The following is a 22,419-nucleotide window of genomic DNA, read 5'->3' as shown; positions in this document are numbered from 1 at the left end:
TGGCCCAGTGAAAGTTCTTGCGCTGCCATTGGCTCTGGAGTGGGGAGGGTCCGGAACCTGTACGCCGCGGAACCTTCGCCTCCCGGGTGCAGGTTGCGCGAGGCGCGTCTTTGTGGCGCGGTTTCCGACCGGTCCTCTTCCTGTGCATGCGGCGCTGTGTCCCGGGTTGCAGACGGCCATGGCGCCGCGGGCCTGGCGTCGGCGGACCCTGGAGCGGTGCCTGAAAGAGGTTGATAAAGCCACTGGCCAGCCAGAGTGTTTTCTCACGTAAGTGAAGGGAAACGCGGGGTCTGGTGAGGCCCAGGTCTCGCGTGGGCGCGGCCTGCCGGCAGATGCTGGAGTAGCGGGATGAAGGGAAGCGTGCGTCTGTTGGCGCCAGGTTTCACCTTACGCTCCGCTAGCCCGTCAGAAGATTTTCAAGGGTCACAGGCTGCGCAGTGCGGCTCTCCCGGTCGTGTGCTAACCAAAGCAAGCTCAGTTACTCATACTTTATTGAAAGTAGTAACTTTGGTGTCTGTCGGCCCCCGTCCCACGATGAGCTGCTTGAGAGTTAGGACTTCGTAACACAAGCTCTTCGTATTTTGTTGAAGGACTGAACGTACGACTTAACGAAAGTGTGGCTCTCAGACCCCCGACTTTTCCCTTGAGCGTCAGGCGCACAGCAGCCCCAGCCGTATACGTTCTCAGCATCTCGAACTTCTTATGACCTGTTTCTGTCTACTGTCTTATAGTCTGCCCTCCCTGAAATCCTTTACACATGCACCTGCCTTTCCTATCTCAGTAAAGGGCGCCTCTGTTTTTTCAGTCATTCAGACATGTAACTAAGCATCTTCCTTGATAGCGTCCTTTTTCTCATGTCTGCTTCTAATTCATCAGCAAATTCTGTCGGTTCTGCCTTCAGTCTGTGTTCTGAATTTGACTGCGTGGCACAGTATCTGCTGTTCTAACCCCTGTACAGTTGTTATCCTTTCCCTGGATGACTGTGTCATCCTAATCACTGTACTTTCATTCCTTTTCCTCTGTTGGTCATCTTTCCGAAGTATAAATTACATCGTTTTGCTCCTTTGCTTAAAATCTTTTTTTAAAAAAAGACTTTATTTATTTATTTGACAGAGATCACAAGTAGGCAGAGAGGCAGGCAGAGAGAAAGAAGGAAGCAGGCTCCCTGCTGAGCAGAGAGCCCGATGCTGGGCTGGATTCCAGGACCCTGAGATCGTGACCTGAGCCGAAAGCAGAGACTTTAACCCACTGAGCCATCCAGGTGCCCCACCATCAAAAGATTTTAAGCAAAGGACGGGGCGCCTGGGTGGCTCAGTGGGTTAAGTCTCTGCTTTCGGCTCAGGTCATGATCTCAGGGTCCTGGGATCCAGCCCCGCATCCGCCTCTCCTCTCAGCAGGGAGCGGGCTTCCCCCTTTCTCTCTGCCTGCCTCTCTGCCTACTTGTGATCTCCATCTGTCAAATAAATAAATAAAATCTTTTTAAAAAAATTTTTTTCTGATGGCTTCTCTTTACACTTAAAACAGCAAACTCTTATCTCGGAGCCTGCATGTTACAGCTCCCATCTACCTCCTTGGCCTTCTGCCTTCTTCACCACACTCCAGCCATGCCTTCATTTCTGTTCCTCAAACTCACCGACTTCATTTCCATCTTAAAAAATTTGCTCTCGCTATTTTTTCTGCTAAAAATAGATATTTCCAGGTCTTTGTAAGAATGTCTCCTCGTATACAGGTCTCATTTCAGATGTCAGATCTTCAGAGGTATTTGCTGAGTACTCTTGAGCCAAAGCAAGTGTTAACCATTGGCTGACGGAATGGAGTGGCATATAATATAGCTGAGTTGGCATTTAAGGCTAAGATTCACCATATATCTTTAGGCAAAGGGGTGTGTAATAGTTTCCCTGCATAAAATCCATATAGTAGATCACAGACTTAGTTATATATTAGTATGGCTCCTCAGCAAGCTAATACACTCTTTGGGGGCAGAATCTCTACTTAAAGTTGATATTTCTTTCAAGTTTGATTTTACACAGAAGTTAGGCTTTTTTCTTCTTTTAATTCATAGTGCTGTGAAATTATTGCCCTATAATTATAAATCTCTTTAAACTTTTTCCCTGTGCTCTCTTAATAGGATTCAAGATGAATTGGCATCAAACTTCACTTCGTTAACAAAAGCACTTTATGATTTTAATAAAATATTAGAGAATGACAGGATCCACGGAAGTCCATTAAAAAAACTGGTGATAGACAATTTTGATGATGAGCAGATTTGGCAACAACTAGAATTGCAAAATGAACCAATTTTGCAGTACTTCCAGAGTACAGTTAGTAAAACTGTTAAAGACGAAGACATCAGTCTTCTTCCAGAGAACGAAGAGCAGGAGTGTGAAGAGGATGGCTCAGCAGTGGAGTCTGATGATCAGGAGGTCTTCAAACAAGATCTGGAGGAGGAGGAGGTGGCTGACCCTAGTGGTGATGATCCTAAAGTGGATGAGAGAGCTAAAAACTTGAGCAAAGTTGATCTGAGGAAAAGTCCAGTGTTCAGTGATGAGGATTCTGATCTTGATTTTGATATCAGCAAATTGGAGCAGCAGAGCAAGGTGCAAGACAAAGTGTCTAGGAAACCAAGAGAGAAGTCCATAGTAGATGATAAATTTTTCAAACTATCTGAAATGGAGACCTTTTTAGAAAACATGGAAAAGGAAGAGGGACCAAAAGATGACGAGGAAGAGGAAGACATTAATTTTTTTGAAGATGTTGATTCTGATGAAGATGAGGGAGAACTGCTTGGAAGTCAAAAACCTCAGGTAAAGTTTTGGGAGAAGAGACTTTCTACCTCCTTAAATTAGATTTTGTTCTATTTCTTGAAAAGTGGTTTAAAATACCTCAAAACTCACCAGAATATTAATGAAATATTTAGATCAGTTGAAAACGATGAACTAGATAAATTAAACCAAAGCCATCATTTCCTTATCACAGAATGCTTGTTTTGAACCTAAGAACCATTGTCACACATGTTAGAGGTCTTCAGAATTCCCCTCAAACATATTCCATCAAACACTAGAAATAATAGGGAGAGGAAGGCATTTGTATACTTTAGACAGGTATGTTTTAGAAATGATTATAGTTAGAAGCTTTAGAGTTAGGATGTTGTACTCTGTCTTATCAGTTAGAAATGAACCTATGCTTCCTTCCAGTTTGTTACAGTCTAGTAGCCCTTACATCTGTGTGGTGATGTTGTCTGTCACCGGTTCCCCATATGTCATATGCATCCACACACATGCATGATTTAATGTGTTCTTCTGTTCTTAATTGAAAGTTTGAGAAACCTTTTTACTTTAGTCAGGTAAAAGTTCTAGAAACCTGAAATACAAAGACTTCTTTGATCCTGTTGAAAGTGATGAAGACCTAGCAAATGCTCATGACGATGAACTGGGTTCAGATGAAGAGGAGGAAGAAATTGCTGACGAAGAAGGAGAGGAGAGCATTTCTGAAACGTGAGTATTTTGAGTTCTTTACGCTGTAAGCTAGAACAGTCCAGTTGTGTGTGTGTGCTCATAATTGTCAAATATGTTTGTCTTAAGGAGTTACATTCTCTAAGATCAGATGAAAGTGTCTGAGTTTAAAGGGGTTTTAGAGATCATCTAATGAAGATAAATATCACTGGCAGTGACAATCAAACTAAAAATACCTTACTGTCATTATTGTGAGATATATTTGTCTTACAGATTGAGGAATAATTTATTTTTTATATATTGCACGCTTTTGTTCTGTTTTACCTAAATAGTATCTTCTGTTCCTTAATAACTGAATGACTTTGGAATTCTGTGTTAGGTATACAACATATCTATAATTACTAGAGAATTAGTTTTGTTTTCCTAATGAAAAATTGTATTATCCTTTCATAAATGTTTTGGTATACTATAGTGATGAAGATAATGAACTTGAAGAAAGTGAAGACAGCAAGCAGCATAAAGAAACCTCGAAAAGAGTGACTTTTGATTTGCCAGATGATGAGGAAAGTGAGGATACAAGTATCTTAAATGTACAGAAAGATTCTGATGAAGTTAAATCCTCTTTTGAAAAAAGACAGGAAAAGGTAAGAATTGAGAATTTAAGGAATTTTTTTATGTTTACCAGGACTGTGGCACTCATAACTAATCTACTCTGTAGTTCTTGGTAGAATACTTTATCCTTTAAAAAACAAAACAAAAATCTTGCTGCTACTTCCTACCAGACACTTTATAGAGATGCCCAGGTGATAGGTAGCTAATTTGCAAAAAGCAGTGCTTCATTCCCCAACCTGTGGCCTTCGATTTGTTTAAAAACTTGTTTTTTCTCTGTCCCTGGTTTCTTTATACCTAATGGCATGTTCTTTTTAATTAGCTGTCCTGTGAACTTCTCTTTGTAGCTGATTCAGCTGCTCATGAGGATATTGTTTCTTTCAGATATTCTGTAGATGGCTCACATAGTCGGAATGTTAATTAATGCCATCTCAAACATATCTTCCAGAGTTGATAAAAATTATTTCCTCGTGTTAGGATTTCAGACAAATCAAGTGTCATTTGCAAATAATAGCCTGGTTCCAATTATTTGTCTTTACTGTTTAACCACATTAAAATGACGTCACACAATTAGAAATGAGAATAGGCAAATAATAAAACATAAAATATATCAATGATATCAAAATAATTATTAGAAAAAGAGAATCTGAGTTAAATCCATGATTGTGGATTGTTTCCAGAAGAGAGAGGAGATTTAAGGGAGGCAGTGGGGAAGCATTGGGAAAGAAAATATGAAATTGCATTGAGTTAGTTTCCCAACCTCCCTGTGTCTTTTCAAAAAAAAAAGAAAAAAGAAAAGCAGGTTTAGTTTTACTGGAGAATTACATCAAGCTTTCAAGAAATACCACTGAATTTTGTTCAGTTCCAACATATAAAGAGGGAACTTCCAAACTTCTTTTTCTTTTGAAGCTATTACAGCATGATAGCCAAACCTGACATTAAAACACTCACACATGGTATCATTTAAATATCCAAAATAACACAGTGAAAGATTAACAACACCATAATCAGATGGGCCTCATTTACTTGATTCAGGATTAGAAAATCTATTAATGTAATTCTTGGTTGTAACAGAATAAGGAGAAAACCACATGTTTTTTTTCTGATGTCTGAAAGGCATTTGATGAAATTCAGTATCCATTCCTAATTTTCACTTGTAGTGAAATAGAAACACATCTAACCAAAAGGTGCTGTCCTACTTAGTGGTGAAATTCTAGAAATATCCCTTTAAAATGAAGAATAAGAAAATGTCCACAATTACTGTTACCACTGTTATTTAACGTTCTTGTAGAAGTGTCAGTGCAACTACAAAAGAGAAAGATAAGAGCATTAATATATGCAAAGGATACTGGAAAAACCTAAGCAGATGAATTGAAAGCTATTCAGAAAAACATGAGAATTCAGTAAAGCAGCTGAGAAGGCTGGCGTTTTGTATACTATAAAGTCATTAAGAGATATCTTTTAGTTAGCAATAATTTGAATTTTGGAGTGTGGGGTCAAAAGAGGCTCCTTCAGTTACTAATGTTCTAATAAAGAAATTAACGTTCGAATGCTCTAATAATCAAAGTTGATAGTGGCTTGTGAATAGATAGATCACTGGACTAGAATAGAGCCCAGAAATCTACCCAGATTCTTCTAGGGGAATTCAGTATATTATAAACATGGCCATTTCAAATCAGGGAGGGAAAGATCATCTGCAGCTCCTACCCCACCTCAGGTGTCAGGAATTGGGAGTCACTGTTGGTTAGTAATAAAACGGTGGCGAGAACAAAACAAATGTGTTGAGAAATAACGCATTTCTTGTTTTTGTGTTTGTAAAGATGTTAGTTGCTTTTATTTAGTTAATAAGCCTGATTTTGTTTCCTGGATATGTAATAACTTTTTGTCTCTTTCTTAGATGAATGAAAAAATTGCATCTTTAGAAAAAGAATTGTTGGAAAAAAAACCTTGGCAGCTTCAAGGGGAAGTGACGGCTCAGAAGCGCCCAGAGAACAGCCTCCTAGAAGAGACTCTGCACTTTGACCATGCGGTCCGCATGGGTACGTGAGCCCGCTGGGCCCCTTCGAGTGTGTGTTTTCATGCTTTTTCTGTTTCATAGAGAGAGTCAGGGGCACCTGGGTGGCTCAGTGTGTTATGCCTCTGCCTTTGGCTCAGGTCATGATCTCAGGATCCTGGGATCGAGCCCCACATTGAGCGCTCCGCTCAGAGGGGAGCCTGCTTTCCCCTCTCTCTTCCGTCTGCCTCTCTGCCTACTTGTGATCTCTGTCTGTCAAATAAATAAAATCTTAAAAAAAAAAAAAACACAAAACAAACCTTGTAAACATAGAGAAAAGTTGAAAAAATAGTACAGCAAACATAAGGGTGCCATTCAGGTGGATTCACTGGTTAACATTTTATATTTGCTTTCCCTGCCCTGTAGATGTGACCCATGTGTGTGTATCTGTGTGATCGCATGTTTTGTTTTTTGTTTTTTTACAGTTTAAAAAATTTGTATTAAAACATTTACAGTCAGGGAAGAAAGAGGTATCTACATCATCAAATGTGGAATGTTGAAGAAATATTTAAAATAAATAAAAGCTCTGAATGTGGTTGGGCCTGGCTCAGGCTGGGGGACTCACAGAGGCCTCTGCGCATCAGCTCCAGGCTGCAGGGGCCAACAGCCTAGCCATACTGGCCTCCTCCTGGATGCAGCACAGCAGTGCCTGGGACACAGAGTCTGTCAAGCACTGATGCCGTCAGCAAGCTCCCTTCCTGCTTTCCTCACTTACCTCTGTGAAAATGTCTGTCAGGCTCTGGAGCCCAAAGAGCCCCCTTTTTTCCGCTGATTTACTTGAAAGTAACTTATCAATATCGTGACACTTCACTTCTAAGTACATGTATCTTCTAAGAAATAGGACGTTCTCTTACATAGCCATAGTACTCTTAATTCATCCAGGAGTTACTAATATGCTAATTAGTGTCTATAGGGTACCTGATGTGTAATCCATAATGATTTCTGCTAGTGATCTGTATCCAATACTTACTGTCATTGTCCTCTGATTAAATTCTGTACTCTAGCCAGAAACCCTGGTCATCTCATCAAATTCTTTCTTGTACCTATGAAGTCAAAATGAATTTTCATTTTATTCAGTTCTAGAGAGAATAAAAAAGATGGGGAGAGTACCCAGGTGCATGGGCTAAAAGTATTAGTGCTTATTACCAGATATTCTCCAGTTTGTGGTTCTCAAACTGGAGGGAGCATCAGAAGGGTTAGTTAAACAGATAGGGTACCCCCGCCAACTTTCTGACTCAAGAAGTATGGGGCAGAGCCAAAAAATTCACATTTCTAACAGGTTCCCAGGTGTTGATGCTACTGGTTCAATAACCACCATTTGAGGACCACTGGTCTAGTTATACCTAATGAGTTATGTTATATTTCCTTTAGCCCCTGTGATCACAGAGGAAACTACCCTTCAACTGGAAGATATCATTAAGCAGAGGATAAGAGATCAGGTCAGTAAGAATGAAAATTAACTTAATTTAAAATTCACTGAGATTTTTAGAAATAATATGAGACTGTTTTGGGACCGTCACTCTTCTTCGTTTTCATAGAAATTTTGTTTGTATCAGTTCTTCATTTAAAACCCTTAATTTACCCTGAAATGTGCTACTAAGTTTACACTGCCCTCCTCTTTTGTATTGCTTTTGTTGTGTGAGACACTGCCTTTCACTAGTGCTCTGGAAGGATGGGCAGTTGTGTGTGAAGAGAAGGGGCAGCCAGAGCCACTGCCGCTCTTCCTTGCCCCTTATTTACCTGTCTGGTGGTGCCTGGTGAAGGTGGTGGAGGGTGACAGGTATGGGGACTGATTCTGAATTGTTCTGGTCTTCCTTGGGACCTTTCCATCTAAGCACAATATCTGCTGGGACAAATAAAGGGTTTATTTTTTTCAAATGTTAAAAACCTAGCAGAGTTTTTATTTAAGAATTGATCTCAGATCCCTAGAGCAACCACTTAAAAAGTATAGAAAGGTAATGAAAAACAGAATTGATACATTAAAATCAAATACTGAAGAGTGTTTTAGTAACCCCAAATGAGGAGCAAAAGGATGCATGTGATGATGGAGGTTGAGAAATCCTGTGGTTTGTTGTCTGCAAGCAAAAAACCAGGAATGCTGCGTCCCAGGACCTGAGACCAGAGGAGCTCGTGGTACAAGTTCCAGTCTGAGTCCAGAGGTCTGAAAACTAGAAGCAGTGATGTCCAGGGGCAGAAGAGGGATGTCCCAGCTCAACAGAGAGCAGATTCACCCTGCCTCCCACTTTTTGTTCTATTTGGGCCCTTGGTGGATTAGATGGTGTCCACCCAAATTAGTGAAGACATCTTCTTTACTCATTATACTAGTTCAGATACTGTTCTTTTCCAGAGACATCCACACAGACATACTTAGATACAGTGTTTTACCATCTGTCTGTCTGGGCATCCCTTCACCCAATCAAATTAACACATGAAATTATCTGTCACAGTGGGCATCTGGGAATAAAGCCTGCTGGGGACCCCTGAGGATTTATGTAGAATTTGTCTCAGAATTTACCCCTCTGGGGATGGATCTGCTGGAATATTTATCCACTAAACTCAGTCCTTAACTGGTTAAGGTGTCAAGTCGTAGACACCTCAGAGCTGTCTTGAGCACAAATAGGCAAGATGCCCTGGCAGTCTAGAAAACCCACAGGATAAGAAGCAGAGTGCCACCTTGAGATGGGAAGCTGTCAGCATGTACAGACACGGTCTCCCTGCAGCTACAGGTGAACTTAGAGGTGGGCTGGGGGATATGAAGCAGGACATCTACACAGTCTGCTACACAGGTGTTTAATAAATACCAATCTCATGAGAAAAAAGAATTGATCCTATTTTGTAAACTTAGAATAAGACTAGGTGTATGACCTGTACAACAAGGGATGGCGTTAAAACGTGTATAATGTTCACTTGAAATAGGAAGGATTTGAAGGGTGGTACTGTATGTGGACTATCCTTAAATTTGAAATGCAACAAGACAAACTCCGAATGTTGACTTTTAAACAAACCATGATGGGGAAATGGGGAATTAAAGTTGTAACAGGAGAAAGATGCATTTAAAACAAAAAGGAAACTTAAGTAATGCCATTGTTGCTTTTCATAATACTTATTTTTTGTGACTTGAGTACACATTTTGCAGGTTGAAATTGATTAGTTTTTGCTCTAATTTGCTTACTCTGGACTGACCACAAATTTTCCAGAGGCAGAGTCCTAAGTGAGCCTAGAATAAAATGATAGATTTTGTTAATTTATGTTCCTTCCAACTTTCATATTGCAGGCCTGGGATGATGTAGTACGTAAAGAAAGACCTAAAGAGGATGCATATGAATATAAAAAACGTTTAACATTAGACCATGAGAAGAGCAAATTGAGCCTTGCTGAAATTTATGAGCAGGAGTACATCAAACTCAACGAGGTAAGGAAGCCCAGAAGGCAAAGCCATCATTATTTAAGAAAGAAAGAAATAGAAAATCCACTTTTTTGTTTCTACCCTGATGGCTGAAATTCATGAAATAAATAGAGAGCTCTTGGTTCACCTCATTTAAATGTGAGACAGAGTATGTTAGGAATAGAAGGGTTATAATACTTAATGCCACTGAATGTGAGGGTGTAGAAGAGCTTGTTTGCAGTTATTTATTGGTTACCTGACTGTTCCACACAATTATTATAGTAGTCCTACAATTTTAAAATTCGTTCTCATTTGTACTTCAGAAGTTGCTGATAGAACATTATCTGTGAAATTGATTCAGATTTTTGGTCCGGTGGGTTATTTGTTTTTTGATTCTTATTTCTTTTCACTTAAATTCTTTAAAATATACCTGGTTAAGTAGGACAAAGTCCTATTTCCAATAATACTGTATCACCAGTATAGTGACTGAATTATTCCTTTACACTTGATTTATTGATAATGTGGTCAATATGTGCTTGCAGATGAGATGGCATTTTTATTTGCAAAAGCCATTTAAGATTCCTGCCAGATTTGATTAATTAATGTCACGTTAGCGGCAATAGCAATCAGTGCCCTTGATACTACTGTTAAGTTGAAGATCGGGAAAGATTTGAATTAATTATTCCTGGCTGCTTTGCAACTCAAAGTGGTAGGTGAAGGAACATGTTATTGAACATTGCCTGGCTACTTTGAGGTGATTCAGTAAATACAGTAAAGCATTTTGTAACCATGAGAGTTAAAAATTAAATACGTAATGTGACAGCTGTACCAGCTCTGTAAATAATTGGTTTTATTTATGTCTCAGTATTCAGCACCCAGTTCACAAGTTTTTGAGTATGGACTTAATTTAGGCTTATTCTGCACCCATTCCATTAAGAGTTCATCCGGGGAGGATGATGAGTATTTTCCGATTTAGTGTCTATCCTGGAAGTAATAAGCAAGGTGATGGTACATGGCACATAAATAAACTTCTAGTTATATATGTATAGTATATAGTTGTATATGTATGATTTCACAGCCATTAGTGTGGGATGAGGTAAGCAACATGTTCAGGATTAAAAAATAAATTAAAATAAGCAGTGGTGAGTGCTTCAATGTGGCTGAAGGAGGGCTCAAATGACAGACGTTGGAGGCAGACCCTGATGCATCGCTGGCCTCAGGGTCATGGAGGCAAAGAGCCAGTTGCTTCCCTGTTTTGGGTGTGTTTTGTTTTGTTCTGTTATTCTTTAATAAAACAAAAACAGTCCTGGCCTTTTAAACATGGGCAGAGGGAAAAGGGGATTGTGAGCATTTGGGTTGTTTCTATTTTTGACTGTTGGGAATAGTGCTGCTCTGAACAGATGTATTTGTTTGAGAACCTCTTCTTAAATTCTTCTGGATATTTACCTAAGGATGGAATTGCCGGGTCATATGGCAGTTCTCTGTTTCACTTTCTGAGGAGCTGCCCCATTCATTTCCATTGTGACTGCAGCATTTACATCGTCACCAGCAACAGTGCACAACGGGTCCAGTTCTTCAACATCTAACCCTTGTTACCCAGCTCCCCTTTCTTTTAATGAGAGCCATCCGAGTGGGAGTGGCTTAGTTCTTGACAGAAGTAAATACCAAGGAAATGAAACTGTAAGTTGTCAGTTATAGGGGGAGGGGTCGCTGCAGCTCTGAAGTGCACATCGCATTGCTTCTTGGACTGGTGCTGGCTCCGACGTGGTATTGATAACTCTGATTCTGCTGTGTACTGTGTCTTTGAAGCTGAAGCCTTGATGATAAGAGATGGGGGCATATCCTTATTGAGCTTTGTGTTTTGTTTTGTGATGTGTATTAAGCTGCTAAGTCTGATGTCATTGAACTTATTTTCTAAGCAAAAAACAGCAGAAGAAGAAAATCCAGAGCACAAAGAAATTCAGAAGATGATGGATTCCCTCTTCTTAAAATTGGATGCCCTCTCAAACTTTCACTTCATCCCTAAACCAGTAAGTGTGTTAACAGTTCTGTGTGTAATCAGAGCAAACATGACCTTAATTCCTCTTTGAGCTTCTGTGAGGCTAGCTTTTTGTTTGGTTTTAGGATACAAACCTGTAGGAATTTCTAGTCCCAAGCAGTTCTGGCTTCCTCTGCTGATCCAGAGTGATCTCCCCATGCGCTGTGCTAGACCTAAAGTCTCTTCATTTCTCATTCTTGTTGTTCAGCTTTCAGTTGTGTTTTCATCCTGCGGTTGGTCTTGAGACCTGTGATGTCTGTACCTGATATTTTCTGAGTACCAGCTATTTGCCATACTAAGTCCTTCATATATATTAACCCCTTTTCTCCAATTTTATTAATTGACATGTAATACTGTTTAAGTTTAAGATGTACAACGGTAGTCTGATAAATAGGTTCTCCTACCATCAGAAAGCAAAATGTTCCTATAAAACCTTTCACAAGCCTAAATGGGGTAAAGCAAAGAAGCATTACCATTAATTAAATGGAAAGTCTTTTGAGCTTTTCAGACTCCAAAAGTAACCTGTCCTAGGCTTTCCTGATACTTGAGGACCAATCTTGTAATAGATGCACAGATAAAACGAGATAAAGCACAGATGCTCACAGACACTGTTTAAAGGTATGGTGGCTTGATACTGAGAAACCAAGTGTAGTTCCTGAGGAAGGAGCTGGGCAGAGCTGCTCACAGCAGAATGCTGAATGCTATTTTTCCTTTCACTTTTTTTTTATATAAAAGTGAAAATAATTCTCAGATTTCTGTCAGGAAAAACAGGTACTCATGTAGGTCTTTTGTGAAAGTATAGTCGCCTTGCGTGAATTTTTGAAAGGCATGGTGTATGGGAAAAATGTATATTGGGGAGTGACTACTGTGTTAAGTTTAGTTAATAGCCTTCTCCCCATATAGTTACAGTTTTCTTTTTATGATGAGAGCTTTGAAGGTCTACTTCCTTAGCAACTTTGAAATATACAATACAATAGTATTAACTCTAGTCATGCAGCTGTTCTAAAGGAGAGCAGAGCTTTATTAAAATATAGTCCAGGGGAAGAGCGGGCCAGTCAAGAGAGACAAAAGCCCCAGAAACTCTGGGATATGTGCTTCTATCACTTTTTTTCTTTTGGGAGGGTCCTAGGGTAGCAACTTTTGAGTGACAGTCCTGGATTATATAATAATTAACCAAGTACTCATGTCCTTTCCAAGATGGTTGCAAGTGTGGGCAACTGCAGCATTATTTCTGTTCTAGAGACATAGCTCAAATAAGGACAAATGGCTGCTTTCTGCATAAGTGCAATAAGCACAACAAACTTAACTCTTTTTCTGCTGGGATGTTGCAAGTCAAAACCTGCTGCTAGATGGGTAGAATGTGGTGGTCCTCGCGTGGGGCTCTCCAGCTGGACATCTAAGGTCCATCTTCTTGTTGCACATGCCTAGTTCCTGCCTAAAAGATCACATTGTAATTTGTCTTTCTCTGTTTGACATATCTCACTTAGTATAATGCCCTCAGGATACATCAGTGTTGTCATAAATGGCAGGACTTCCTTCTTTCTATGGCTAAATGGTATTCCATTGTGTGTGTGTGTGTGTGTGTGTGTGTGTGTGTGTGTATTTATGTATGCACCATATTATCATATTATCTTTATTCATCTGTTGATGGACACTTGTATTGTTTCCATGACTTGGCTGTTGTAAATAATCCTGCCATGGTCATGGGGGTACAGAATCTCTTTGAGCTGGAGAAGGGCACCTGCTTGGCTCTACAGATGGGCAAGGTGCTGGCTGGGATCTCTACTTGGGCACTCCTGTGAAGAGGAACATGGTCTGCCAAGATCTAAGCACGGGTTGCTAGAAGCCCTGTACTTGTTCTTCATCCCAGTCTGATCCTCAGTGGTCAAGTCCCACAGACTCCCTCTGTGATCCCCATGACACAGAAATGATTGGGCCTGCTCAGAAGCGTTCTGCAATGCTGGGGAGCTCGAAGGCCACCTTGGGCTCTCTTCTCACTGGAGAAACCATAGGCCAAGTCTCTCTCAGCTGGCCTGGGATAGGGATAAGATGATGAGTGTAGTCTCTCCTACCCTTCTAAATGTGGTCCTTCACAGTCCTGTGGATTTTTCCAGTGTTATCTTGTGTATGGATAGTGCTAGTTGGTGTTGTGAGGAAGACTAAAGTAGGGATTGACCAGTGTTGTCTTGATGACGGTAGTGGCCCTGTCCGTTAATTCTTCATCCACAGAATACCAAGGCAGGTATTACTCTTTCTGTTTGCAGATGAGGAAACTGAGGCTTAGGAGATTGGGAAGGTTGGATCTAACTGGGCATCCATGTTCTCGCCGTTACATCATGTTCCCTACACCAGGCCCAGACCTCCAGTGATCTTCCAGTCTGTCTGACTCCCACCACACTGGGCTCACTGCTTCTGTACTTTTTAGAGCTTCCTTCTCAGTGTCGTCTGTGGACCCGTAAAGCATGCAGTGCCATCTTTCTGGTATTTGTTCACCTATTGCCCCTTTGTGTCCCTTGTGTTTTCTAAAAATGAGGTACCATGAATCTCAGAGACTAGTCTAGAAGTCCGAAACCTGAATTTGATTCTCCCCTAACTAGCTTTGCGAATTAGGCAAATTGCTTCACATTCATCTATAAAGAAGAGGTAATCTCCAAAATCCTTCTGATTCTTTGATGGTTAAATGTTTGTTGTTTTTTTTTTTAAGATTTTATTTATTTGTTTGACAGATAGAGATCACAAGTAGGCAGACGGGCAGGCAGAGAGAGAGGAGGAAGCAGGCTCCCTGCTGAGCAGAGAGCCCGATGTGGGGCTCGATCCCACGTCCCTGAGATCATGACCTGAGCCAAAGGCAGAGGCTTAACTGAGCTACCCAGGTGCCCCTGATGGTTAAATGTTTTGTCCTGTGTGTCTTGTCCTCTCAGTCAGCATTTATCACCTGGTTTTTTGTTGTTGTTGTTAATCAAGTGTAATTTCTATTAAGGTTTTGGTGGCAGGAGCCATCTTTAGATACCAAAGCACCTAGTGTGGGCTATGTAGGGGATGAAGAAAAGAGGAATCCTCAACCCCTCTTGGCCACAGGTCCTACTGTGAAAAAGTTACTGACGTGAAGAGCATGATCCTTTCCTGTGCCTTACAAGGCCCCATGTGATCTGGCTCCCTCTCACTCGTCTGGTCTCTGCAGCTTTCTGTCCCCCAGCCACTCTCGTCGTCTTCCAGTGCCTTCAGTGGGCAAAGTGCTCCCTTCCCCCACACCTTCCTGCTGGGCTCTCCTCTGCCTGTTAGGCTGCACTGCTTTTTTCCATGACTGGCTCCTTCCAATCTCTGGGGTGTCAGATGAATGCCATCGCCCTCCTCCGTGCCCTCATTTCCCTCATACCTATGATCGCCATTGGTCAATTGCTGATCGTTCTCTACTCATTATCAAGCTGGCACAAACGTGTTTTGTTCACTGCTATTTCCCTGCTGTGTCTGTCACACTAATGTGGAGCCTGCCATGGGGAGGTACTCAGACCTTCCTTGGAACCTTGGGAATTGAAGAAGGTGGGAATAGTATATGGGCCTACATGCCCTATTTGAAAGCCTTTCTTATTCCTCTTCAGAACTGTAGGCTTTTCGGTACAGGTTCTCCTTAATACAAAATTTTTTTCATATTCAGTTTCGTATTTCATGAGCTCCAGAAACCCTGTTGACCATCTTTTTTTTTTTTTTTTTTTTTTTTTAATTTTCTGGGTTGTCTCCCATTTTCTTTGTATTCCTCTTTAAATTGTAGATTGGAACACAGTGTTCCTAATAAATAAGTGAACAGTGGTCCAATGGAAGAAAACATTTCTTTCACACTGACATTTTTTTCAATTAGAATCCACGATCCTATTGTGTGTATGACTTATTTTTGTTCTGTCTGAAATTTCCTGGGGCACACATCTGCTAGTTGATTGGCATATGGCCAGGAATGCATTAAGGAAAAGGTGTGCAAAGGAATCAGTGACAGTCTCTGCAGTAGAACCCCTTTCTCCTCAGGCCTGTGTTCTCTCCAGGGCACACTCCATCTTTTACTTCACTCTAGAAACAGAGTCCCTGTCCCTGTCCCCTGGTGCTCCTCAGAGATGCGCAAAAATTAGATGTAAATGAGATGTGCATTAGTGTAAGTGTTAGGTAAATAATAACTAGTGTCCTGCTATCACCATAATCTGTATGAAGCTTGTTTTAATTTCCGTCTTTCCTGGACATTTCTTTTAAAAAAAAAAAAAAAGGCTCTTCAGTTACCATCACATTTTATGACATTGCATAACATTCCTCTTTTTTATAATGAACAGATTTGATTTATTTCAATACTGCTTTAGTTTTCCAAAGCAGTTCTTGATCATCTCACATTTGTTTATAAAGCTGTGTTTTCAGTAGCTAAAAGATGAGAAAATTTGTTTATCCAGTAGCCTATTTTGACTCTTGTTCTGATAAGCATTTTTCCTTGTATCTTTTTCTGTATATTTCTTATAGCTGGCCTTTTTTTTAATAACTAAAGACAGGATAATATTCACAAAAATCAATAGATTCTTTAACAATAGATAGGATTGTTGGAAAATGTCCACGTCCATGGCAGATGGTAATAGTTTAGTGTAATAGGCGAAAGAGTAGGTGTTCAAATGTGGTAGAAATGTCCTCCAAAAGTGTAGAAATAAGTGTTCTTGGTGCAGCAGTGAGACAGAGAAGACCCTTGAGTACTCAGATTATCAAGATTCCTCAAGCAGCCTATGCTGCCCACCAGCATGGCTATCATTCCAGTTAGCTTTGCTATCAACCATCTCACATTTTAAATCTCCATAAAATATTTTTTTTTTTTAAACCTGGGAAAGCTTTTTTTAAAGATTGATTGATTTATATGAGAGTGAGTGGGGCAGAAGGAGAGAATCTTCAAATAGACTGTCTGTGGAGCACAGAGCCCTATGTGGCACTTAACCTCGTAACTCATGAGATCATGACTGACCCAAAACCGAGGCAGACTTTTAACTGACTTTATAAAGGGGGCAGGCTCCCCTTTATAAAGTATTTTATGTATTATGCTTTAAATTAATAGGTTCACACCTTAACAATAGAGAACAAACTGAGGGTTGCTGGAGGAGAGGTGGCTGGGGGGTGGACTAAATGGGTGATGGCTGTTAAGTAGGGTACTTGTTGGGTTGAGCACTGGGTGTTGTATGTAAATGATGAACTACTACATAAAAATAATAGTAAAGTCAATTCTAAAGGATATTAAGAAAAATAAATAGGTTCACAATACAAATATTTTATATTAGGACTATTTATGACTTCCTCTTATATACGTTGTCTCTTTTCTAGCCTGTTCCAGAGATTAAAGTTGTGTCAAATCTGCCGGCCATAACCATGGAGGAGGTAGCCCCAGTGAGCGTGAGTGATGCAGCTCTCTTGGCCCCGGAGGAAGTCAAGGTAGGAAACCAGTGTGGAAACATTTAGTTTTTTGTTTGTTTGTTTGTTTGTTTGTTTTTTAATAAATTAGTTGTTTATAGCTAGATCCTTACTCAGTGTCATTATCCTGGAGTTTGTAGCTTTTATTCTAAAGTATCAGCAGTTTTTAATTATAATCAAGCTAATAGTTTTACATAGTATTCAAACATCAGTCTTCTATAATCAGATATCATGAGGTACAGGTACAAGAATTATTATAAAGGCTTCTTGTAAATATCTAATGTCTATATCTTGTTATAATTCAATTTGAATACTAGCAGTGGTGTTGGGTTAACATAAATGGTTTATGTTGGTCATAAACTAGCAGTCCTTTAATGCCAGCATTTTCCCCATTATTGTATCCATTTAATGCTTATCAATAATGGAATTGGTGTCTAGAGTAGAACATTTGGATTATTAGAAGTTGGAGGTCACCAAATGTAGGTGGTCCCTGGCTCATGAACATTGATGCTCGTGCATTACACAGGAGGATGGTTCCTGCCAGGTCTCATCTTCCCGGCTGGTGTAGCAGCATGGCTCTTTGTCCTTCCACACTTGCTTTGCTGCACCCACACCCACCCCTTCAGGACCTCTGCCACCTCTATAGGTAACAACCCTGGCAGGATAGGCTGGCAGCTGAGGAGAATAGAGAGGACATTGATCCTCCCTGAATAGATGTTTCCCTTCCATTTCTGGGAGCCCCTCCTGCCAGCCAGTAGCTGTCCTCAGCAGCTGAGGCTGTCTCTGATGTCCATCTGGAGTCTTAGGTGCTTTAGTGGCCCTCTTCTGGGACTGTCAGTGGGATAACCCAGCTCTCCAGGCTGCCTTTACATTGTAGTCTTTGTCAAAGAATGCATTCCAGGTCTTAAAGAGCTGAGCTCCCAAGGCTCTGTGGGGTGCAGATGGGTGCTGTGCGTTCAGCTCCTGGCGGCAGGTACAGCCCATTGGCCACACTCTCTGGAATAGCTGCTCTTCCCATTTCCTGAGTAGGATTTATAAGTTGGATTAACTGGTATGCTGGTGGTTACCTTTAATAGGAAAAAAATAAAGCTGGAGATGTAAAAACAGCTGCTGAAAAAACAGCTACAGACAAGAAACGAGAACGGAGGAAAAAGAAATATCAGAAGCATATGAAACTAAAAGAGAAGGAAAAGCGGAGAAAACTGCTTGAAAAGAACAACCCAGACCAAGCAGGGAAATACACAAAGGCAGTAGCTTCAGAGAAGTTAAAACAGCTGACCAGAACAGGCAAAGCTTCGCTACTAAAGGTAAGGATGCAGGAAAGAAAACCGCTATAGAGGGGCCTTGTGGGCAAGGTGGTGGTAAGCAGTGGTGACATCTGCTCCACTGTGAGCCTGCTGACGCCACCCATGTGCCAGTGAAAGGCCGCTGGAGTAACAGCTTGAAACAGGTGCCCTGGGGCCTGGCAGCGGTGGTCTTCCACTCCCTCCTCCCTTCAATTATGAGAACATTGCAGCGGCATAGAAAGCTTATAATACCTCTGTGCTGACTGGTGTGATTTCTCATAATATCTTCTCAATATTTTCATAATATCTTCATAAGGAGAAGGTATTTTCATAATATCTTCTGGATTTTTATACTTTTATACTTCATTGTAAGCATTTGGCTTTTTTTACTTAAAAGAACATTTTATAGCATGAGTGTGTTATTATTTTTAATTGCAGGATGAAGGTAAAGACAAAGCCTTAAAGTCGTCTCAAGCATTCTTTTCCAAATTACAAGATCAAGTAAAAATGCAAATCAGCGATGCAAAGAAAACAGAAAAGAAAAAGAAGAAAAGACAGGATATTTCTGTTCATAAATTAAAGCTGTAACATATTTTGAATGTAATATAAATATTAAGGTATAAGTTTATATTCTGTCATTGTTCCCTTTTATAATAAATTTTTTGAGAACTTTTCTTTGCATACATGGCAGATATTTGAGAATTCCTTATTTTGAAAAGACAAATTCCAAACTGTCATTGGAAAGCCCCAAATTGCTTCTGTGAAGCTGAATGTAACCCCCAAAGCCCTTTCCACACTGTGTTCTTGCTGGGGCAGGTGAAGGCCAGCTCAGGCACTGGCCAGTAAGCAGGAGCTGGCCTGAACACTGACCAGGGCCCGGGAGCCAGCTGTCCCTGTCACAAGCAGCTGTCTACAGCAGGGGTCTTCACTCTTTGGGTCCTGGTTTTCTTCTCCCACTGCCCTGTCATCCTTTCACAAAACAGGTGACCTGCCATCCGCCTGAAGGCTTTGTGTAGGCTCTAGAGTATGGTCAGATACATAGAGGGCAGGTGTGACTTAGACAGGATGGAAGGCGAACACAGCAAGGAAGGCAGACTGGCAGTGTGGTGAATCTTCATGACTCCCCGGTACTCACCTCTGCATCTGTGGAGAGCTGCCTTTTGTCTCATAGGACCTCATGCTATGCTGGTGGAAATGCCCTAAACCTTAACCTGGGAGGGAAAATGAAAGCAGCTTCTCCTTAAGCAGCAGGGAAAGTTCTTCTGATTTTTCATCTACAGGCAACCATCAGCAGGAAGGAAGAGGTTGTGAGCATGTGTTTTCTGCATTTCTGCTTCCTAATGCAGCAGCCGGCCACATCAGGTAGAACCAGGCTGGCTGGGGCTAGCTGGAGCACCAGTCAATACTACCTGGTCATTTGTTGGAAGTTTTATTCAGGAGACTTCCCTTCACCTTGCACCTTTGTCTTCTAAACTGTTTGAGCAACCCCGGGTCTCTGTCTGGCCTTAGTGGAAGTGTCATTTCATGTTAATGCTGGTGTGAGTGTTCTATAGCTCTAAGGCTTCCTGCTTTCTTTTCAGTTCAGTTTGCCAGTCCCCATTCAACTGCTAGCTTAGTTCTCTTTCCCTCGAGTCTTTCTTTCATAATCATTCATCAGGATCCGAATGTTTGATCCTCAAGTGATGATTCACTTTACCTGTCCAAGGCCAGTTTGATGTGTGCCTAGTTTGAATCCCTTTTATCTTCATTTCTCCCCGCTACCCCTAGGTGAGGCGTATCTGTTCATTCACTTTTTTAATGTAATATTTGATACATTCTAAAGGTTATATTCTTTTCTATACTCTGTGCCAGGCAGTATTCTAGAGAGCAGGGATATAACTGAACAAAACAATTCTTAAACTTCAGAAGTGTTCATTCTGGTAGAATACATTCATACTTTTTATACACAAATTAGAAGCACCATTTAACATTGTAGAAACCACCCTTTATCTAAAAGCACAAAACAGGGCTGCCTGGCTGGCTTAGTGGGTGGAACTTGGGACTTGATTTCAGGGTTGTAAAGTTTGAGCCCCCACATTAGATGTAGAGATTACTTAAAAAAAATAAATCTTTAAAAACACAAAATAATACTTAGTGGTGCTCTTCATCTGCTTGACTTAACTACGTAAGGAGGTAAGAAGGAAGTCATGGCTCTGAGTGGTTTATCATCTGTCCTTTACATTCATGTATACTTGGCCACCTGTGTACCTTAGTGCATTGTTTACTAGTACTTTAATTTCATGAAAATAGAACACTAGGCACTCACCTATGGCTTGCTTTTTCACTCTTGATTTCCCTCATTCCTCCATAATGCTATTCATTTTTACTGCCACATAGTATCGTATGCATCTATCACGATTTTATTTACCCTGTCTTGTGAAGATACTTGTTTTGTTTTATACTATTAGGAATAATGCCATTTTGAACATCCTGTTCCCACACACTGTCACTCTTAGGCTCCAGCCTCTAACGCCCTTCAAAGTAGAGTTACTGGGTAGAAAGTGCAGACAGAAGTTTACGGCCGTCTTGTTTTTCAAAGTAGTTGTACAAGCTTGCACTTAATCATATCCTTGTCAGACTTGGCATTAGCAAGATTTAAAAAATGCTGTGCCTTTCTGCTGGATATAAAATGACATACCTGTGTGGTATTTAATTTATCTGTCTGCTAATGAGATGGAGCATTTTCTTGTGTTCTGTCTCATTTTTAGCTAGTTTTTTTTTATATTTTAAAATTTACATAAAAGATACATAAATATAAAAAATATAAAATAAATATCAAAATTTATATACAATTTTTGCAGAAAAATTCCAGGAAGTTTAGCTCCATTTGCTTTATGAACCTTGTTTTTTTCTGAACATTTTAAGAGGAAGTTAGAGACATTGTGGCCCTTTCCCCTAAATACTTCAGTCTCTATTTCCTAAGAATACAAATATTTACATAGAGCTGCAGTATAATTACCAAATTATATATATACAATTTTGGTGTGTGTGTGTATATATAAAAATATATATATATATATATAAAAATTTCCTGATTTATATATATATAAATCAGGAAATTTAACATCAATAGGATGCTATTAGTCCATAGTCCCTATTCAAATTTTGTTGATAGTCCCAGTAATGTCCTTTCTAGCTCTTTTCCCCTGGTCCAGGATCAAGTAATTCTAAGATTCCTCGTTGTATTTAGGTGTTATGTCTGTGTAGTTTCCAATTCCTGAGCCTTTCTTTGTCTTGACTAACATTTTTGCGGTATAGGGCCACTTATATAGACTGTCTCACAAAATTGGATTCGTCTGTTTTCCCAGGAATAGATTGAGGTTATACATCTTTGGCAGGAAAGCCAAAGCAGAGGTGTGTCTTTAGTACCTCAAATACAGAGGTCAGGATAATCCATTTGTTTCTGTGAAGCTGGTGATGAAAACATTTCATGTTATGGTGATGACCACCAGGTTTCCCCACTATAAAGTTACTGCTTGTCCTTTTTACTTAGTAATGTTAAGGAGATACTTTGAACCTCTGAATATCATGTTTCAGTTTGGCACCCACTGATGATTTTCTAACTTAATTTCTTCTATATCTATTATTTGGCATTCTGTAAGGGAAGTTTTCCCTTCTTTTTATTTAAGTATTGACTGATTTTTATATTACTCAGAGTTTTTTAATCCTTTTATTATGAATTTTGATTTTCTAGCTGTCCCAGGCCAGTACAGCGGAAGGCCCTTCAAACTAATTTTTGAGTTCTGTTATGTTCCCATTATTCTCTGAGCACTTACTTATTCTCTGCTCCTAACCAGTGTGCCAGGCTTATCCCGTCTGTTCCCTGGAATTGGCCATTTTTCCACAGAACCCTGGTTCCTCTTGGAGAATGGTATTTTGAAACAGATGTAGGTGCTAAATGTGCTCATTGCTACTGTTGCCACTAGCCCCACTCGCCAGACCCAGAAAACTGTGGTTGTGGTATGTGTGTGTGTGTGTGTGTGTGTGTGTTATATTCTATACATGAGTGCATACCAAAACCTACAATTCTAATCCAATACCCCTGCAGATTAAATTCTAGTATTCACTCTTTCCATATTTGTAATGCCTTTTCCAACAGTGAGAAATCTTGCTCCTATTATCTTTAGTATATTTAT

The 22,419-nt window shown here is 40.2% G+C and overlaps 1 protein-coding gene across 1 annotated transcript; it reads left to right on the top strand.

Moving 5' to 3' along the window:
* The first annotated feature begins 37 nt into the window (after positions 1-37).
* On the top strand, positions 38-20,368 carry MPHOSPH10 (M-phase phosphoprotein 10). The gene is made up of 11 exons (XM_082736629.1): positions 38-267; positions 2,129-2,804; positions 3,340-3,494; positions 3,925-4,096; positions 5,959-6,100; positions 7,486-7,553; positions 9,389-9,526; positions 11,419-11,529; positions 16,872-16,979; positions 18,035-18,265; positions 18,683-20,368. The coding sequence occupies exons 1-11, from the start codon at positions 179-181 to the stop codon at positions 18,830-18,832; spliced, it is 2,040 nt and encodes a 679-aa protein (XP_082592755.1). The 5' UTR covers positions 38-178; the 3' UTR covers positions 18,833-20,368.
* The last annotated feature ends 2,051 nt before the right edge of the window (positions 20,369-22,419 follow it).

Source organism: Mustela nivalis, assembly GCF_964662115.1.
Source record: "Mustela nivalis genome assembly, chromosome: 6".
In the NCBI taxonomy this organism is placed as follows: Eukaryota; Metazoa; Chordata; class Mammalia; order Carnivora; family Mustelidae; genus Mustela; species Mustela nivalis.
This window is presented reverse-complemented; position numbering and strand designations above follow the sequence as displayed.